Consider the following 5072-nt stretch of genomic DNA (forward strand, 5'->3'; position numbering starts at 1 on the left):
TGTGTGTGTTACGTGTGTGTGTGTGTGTGTGTGTGTGCACACTTCTGTGTGTGTTATATGTGTGTGTGTGTGTGTGTGCACACTTCTGTGTGTGTGTTACGCGTGTATGTGCATACAGTGCATTCGGAAAGTATTCAGAACCCTTGCCTATTTTCAAATTTTGTTACGTTAAGACTTATTTTAAAATGGATTCAATAGTATTTTCCCCTCATCAATCTACAATCTATCTATCAATCGACAAATTAAAAACAGGTTTTTATAAAATTTATAAAAAATAAGAAACGGAAATATCTCATATAAATAAGTACTCAGAACCTTTACTTAGTACTTTGTTGTAGCACCTTTAGCAGCGATTACAGCCCCGAGTCTTCTTGGGTATGATGCTACAAGCTTGGCACACCTGTATTTTGGGAATTTCTCCCATTCTTCTCTGCAGATCCTCTCAAGCTCTATCAGGTTGGATGGGGAGCGTCACAGCACAGCTATTTTCAGGTTTCTCCAGAGATGTTCAAGTCCGGGCTATCGATGGGCCACTCAAGGACCTTCAGAGACTTGTCCCGAACCCACTCCTGTGTTGTCTTGCCTGTGTGCTTAGGGTTGTTGTCATGTTGGAAGGTGAACCTTCGCCTCAGTCTGAGGTGCTGAGTGCTCTGAAGCAGGTTTTCATCAAGGATCTCTCTGTACTTTGCTCCATTAATCTTTCCCTCGATCCTGACTAGTCTCCCAGTCCCTGCAGCTGAAAAACATCCCCACAGAATGATGCTGCCACCACCATACTTCACCGTAGGGATGGTGTCAGGTTTCCCCACAGACGTGATGTTTTGCATTCAGGCAAAATAGTTCAATCTTGGATTCATCAGACCAGAGAATCTTGTTTCTCATGGTCTGAGAGTCCTTTAGGTGCATTTTGGGAAAACTCCAAGCGGGCTGTCATGTGCCTTTTACTGAGGAGTGGCTTCCGTCTGGCCACTCCATACCATAAACGCCTGGTTAGTTGAATGCTGCAGAGATGGTTGTCCTTCTGGAAGCTTCTCCCATCTCCACAGAGGAACTCTAGAGCTCTGTCAGAGTGATCATCAGGTTCTTGGTCACCTCCCTGACCAAGGCCCTTCTCCCCCTGATTATTCAGTTTGGCCGGGCGGCCAGCGCTAGGAAGAGTCTTTGTGGTTCCAAACTTCTTCCATTGAACAATGATGGAGGCCACTGTGTTCTTGGGGATCTTCAATGCTGCAGAAATGTTTTGGTACCCTTCCCCAGATCAGTGCCTCGACACAATCCTGTCTCGAAGCTCCATGGACAATTCCTTCAACCTCATAGCTTGGTTTTTGCTCTGACCTGCACTGTCAACTGTGGGACCTTATATAGACAGGTGTGTGCCTTTCCTAATCATGTCCATTCAATTGAATTTACCACAGGTGGACTCCAATCAAGTTGTAGAAAAATCTCATGGATGATCATTGGAAACAGGATGCACCTGAGCTCAATTTGAGTCTCATAGCAAAGGGTCTGAATACTTATGTAAATAAGGTATTTTTGCATATTTTTTTGTTATACATTTGCAAACATTTCTAAAAACCTGTTTTTGCTTCATCATTATGGGCTATTGTGTGTAGATAATGAGGACAATCCATTTTAGAATAAGGCTGTAACGTAACAATGTGGTAAAAGTCAAGGGGTCTGAATACTTTCCAAATGCACTGAATGTGGTGTTTAAGTATGTGTGTGTGGGAGTGGGAGCATACGAGTGTGAGTGTGTGTACACGTCTGTGTGTGTGTCGGTGTGTGAGAGATAGTGTGTGTGTTTAATTCAGCCGTGGGCAGCCTCTCCCTCCTGACAAATCAACCTGTCAGTCTCTCACCCGGATTCCATTACTTCGCCATCTGACTTCCAGCCCTGTCCTGCATGTCTGTCTGCGTGCCCTTTATGCCTCCACAAGCCTCTCTCTCTCTCCACCTCCCTATTCAAGCCTCTCTCTCTCCACCTCCCTATTCAAGCCTCTCTCTCTCCACCTCCCTATTCAAGCCTCTCTCTCTCCACCTCCCTATCCAAGCCTCTCTCTCTTACTCCATCACTCTCTTACCCTATCCAAGCCTCTCTCTCTTTACCTCCCATCCAAGCCCCTCTCTTTACCTCCCTAACCAAGCCTCTCTCTCTTTACCTCCCTATTCAAGCCCTCTCTCTACCTCTCATCCAAGCCTCTCTCTACTTCTCTATCCAAGCCTCTCTCTACTCTCTATCCAAGCATCTCTCTACCTCTCTATCCAAGCCTCTCTCTACTCTCATCCAAGCCTCTCTCTACTCTCTATCCAAGCCTCTCTCTCTCTATACCTCTCTATCCAAGCCTCTCTCTACCTCTCTATCCAAGCCTCTCTCTACTTCTCTATCCAAGCCTCTCTCTACTTCTCTATCCAAGCCTCTCTCTACCTCTCTATCAAGCCTCTCTCTACTCTCTATCCAAGCCCTTCTCTCCTCTCTATCCAAGCTTCTCAACTTCTCTATCCAATGCTCTCTCTACCACTCTATCCAAGCCTCTCTCTACTTCTCTATCCAAGCTCTCTCTACTTCTCTATCCAAGCCTCTCTCTACCTCTCTATCCAAGCCTCTCTCTACTTCCCTATCCAAGCCTCTCTCTATTTCTCTACCAAGCCTCTCTCTGCCTCTCTATCCAAGCTCTCTCTGCCTACCTTCATCACCCCAACCTGTCTCCTGTCTGGGGTTCTCCGGCATTGTTTCTCTGCCTGTCTGTCTCAGTGCCTCCGGCTGGGCTCTCTCCTTCTCTGAGGCGCTTTTCAGCTGGGCTGTCTGATTCTCGATAAACCACTTGGATGGAGTATGACCTTTGGCTAGTGTAATCTATCTCAATTTCTCAGTGCCATGCTATCACTAATTACCTTCTCATTCTGCTCCCCTATCCTCTGGAGAGGGACACCCTTTCTACTCTTCATCTCTCAACGCATTCCTTCATCCTCTCTCTCTCTCTCTCTCTCTCTCTCTCTCTCTCTCTCTCTCTCTCTCTCTCTCTCTCTCTCTCTTCTCCTCCTCTCGCTCTCTCTCTCTCTCTTCTCTCTCTCTCTCTTCTCTCTCTGCTCTCTCTCCCTCTCTCTCTCTCTCTCTCTCTCTCTCTCTGCTCTCTCTCTCTCTCTCTCTCTCTCTCTCTCCTCTCTCTCTCGCTCCTGCTCTCTTCTCTGCTTCCTCTGCTTGCCCTCAGAAATCCCTCCAGATTAGCTATAACGTGGCCCTGTGGCTCCAGATGCACATTCTAACCTGTTAAACACCTTCTCCTCTCCTCCTCCGTCCCAACTCATCCCTTCCTTCTTGTCTCTCTCCCTCGCTCCTCAGATCCCTCAGATCAGCTATGCGTCCACGGCCCCGGAGCTCAGTGACAACACGAGGTATGACTTCTTCTCCCGCGTCGTCCCGCCGGACTCCTACCAGGCCCAGGCGATGATGGACATCGTCACGGCGATGGGATGGAACTACGTGTCCACGCTCGCCTCCGAGGGGAACTACGGCGAGAGCGGTGTCGAGGCCTTCGTGCAGATCTCCCGGGAAACAGGTACGTGGAACAGCGAGAACATGCTCAGACACACTCTAACACACAGTACTGAATGGAAGTGCTGCATCTTCATGAACACAGTCCACAGTTCTTGAGCGTTTGGCCATCTCTCTTCACTACTGAGTCTCCGTGGAACTCCGAACAACAGTAGCTGCCCTGGTAGATGTCAGTCTCAAATATCTATATTTAAAAACGTCAGCGATATTAACTATCAGACAGTGTCTGTCAGCTACAGATTGACAGTCAGTCAGCATAAAAAAAAAAAAGAAAACGTATTTCATCAGATACACTCTCTGGTGGTTTTAACTTGTCTCTGTGTGTTTGTTGAGAGTGCTCGGCTTTGTCAGCGATCACCGGTGCCTATTTTTCTTAGTGTGGGAAGGGAAACATCAAATGACACCTCATTCCAAATATCCTGAAATGCATAATGTTTGTTTGGGGAATATGCCATCAATTCAGACACGTGAATTCCCCCCCAACCTCACAGATAGATCAGTGAGCTTTTGTGTTGGAGCCCCTGCTGTGCTTACTGCTGCAAGCAGTGCTGCTAGTTTCTACTGTGTGCCTTTACTGTGGGTTTCTACACTGTGCTGTGCTGAGGGCTATGTGGTGTGACAGTGAACAGTCAGCTGTTCAGATGTTTAGCCTTGCTAGGGCTGTGCAGATGTTGACATGGCTGGAGGGGACAGGGGTGGAGCAGGGGGGAGGGAATAGAAGGGAAGAAACAGCAGTGGAGCTGTCTGTCTGTCTGTCTGTCTGTCTGTCTGTCTATTTGATACGATGCTGAGCAACACATTTAAAAGCTAAAAGAGAATGCCCTGCAGATCCACACACACAAACTAACATATTTCATTCAGTAGGCTCTGGGTAGAGGGCAAGTGCCCTCTCTCTCTCTCTTTCCCCCTCCTTTCTCCCTTCTCTGCCCTCCTCTCCCCTTTCTCTGTTCTCCTTCTCTTCTCTTTCCCCTTATCTCTCTCTCTCGCCCCCATCTCTTCTCTCATCGTCTCTCCTTCTCTCCTCTCTTCGTCCGATCTCTCTCTCCTGTCTCCTTCGCTCTCTCTCTCTCTCTCTCTCCTCTCTCTCAGCATCTCTCTCTCCTCTCTTCCCTCTCTCCCTCATCCAGTCTCTCCATCTCTCCCTCTCATCTCTCTCTCTACTTTTCTCGTCTCTCCCTTCTCTCTCTCACTCTAGCTCGGCTCCCCTCTCCTCCTCCCTGCCTCCGGACATCTCTCTCGTCCCCCTTCTCTTCTCCGCTCCCTCTCTCGTCCGCTCCGAATACGCTCTCTCCACCGTTCCCCCTTGCCCTCACCCTCCCCTCTGTCCCCTGCTATCAGTCTCTTTTCGCCCCCCCTCCCGTCTCTCGTATCTCATCCGGTCCGTCTCCCTTGTTCGCTCATCTCTGTCACCCTCCTCTCTCCCTCTCTCTCTGTCCCTCCTTCTCTCACTTCTCTTTTCCTTCTCCTCTCTCTCCTCCTCCTCTCGTGCACTCTCTCTCCCTCTCTCTCTCTCTCCCTC

At 48.6% G+C, this 5072-nt stretch overlaps 1 protein-coding gene across 1 annotated transcript in view; it reads left to right on the forward strand.

Annotated features, from left to right (window-relative positions):
* LOC111951335 (metabotropic glutamate receptor 8-like) overlaps positions 1–5072 on the forward strand; it is a 129987-nt gene that overhangs the window by 119345 nt on the left and 5570 nt on the right. Inside the window, exon 3 of the mRNA XM_070434708.1 lies at positions 3341–3557. Coding sequence (XP_070290809.1) covers positions 3341–3557 — 217 coding nt within the window. The remainder of the gene's footprint in view (positions 1–3340; positions 3558–5072) is intronic.

The sequence above is a fragment of the Salvelinus sp. IW2-2015 genome, linkage group LG24 (genome assembly GCF_002910315.2).
Source record: "Salvelinus sp. IW2-2015 linkage group LG24, ASM291031v2, whole genome shotgun sequence".
In the NCBI taxonomy this organism is placed as follows: domain Eukaryota; kingdom Metazoa; phylum Chordata; class Actinopteri; order Salmoniformes; family Salmonidae; genus Salvelinus; species Salvelinus sp. IW2-2015.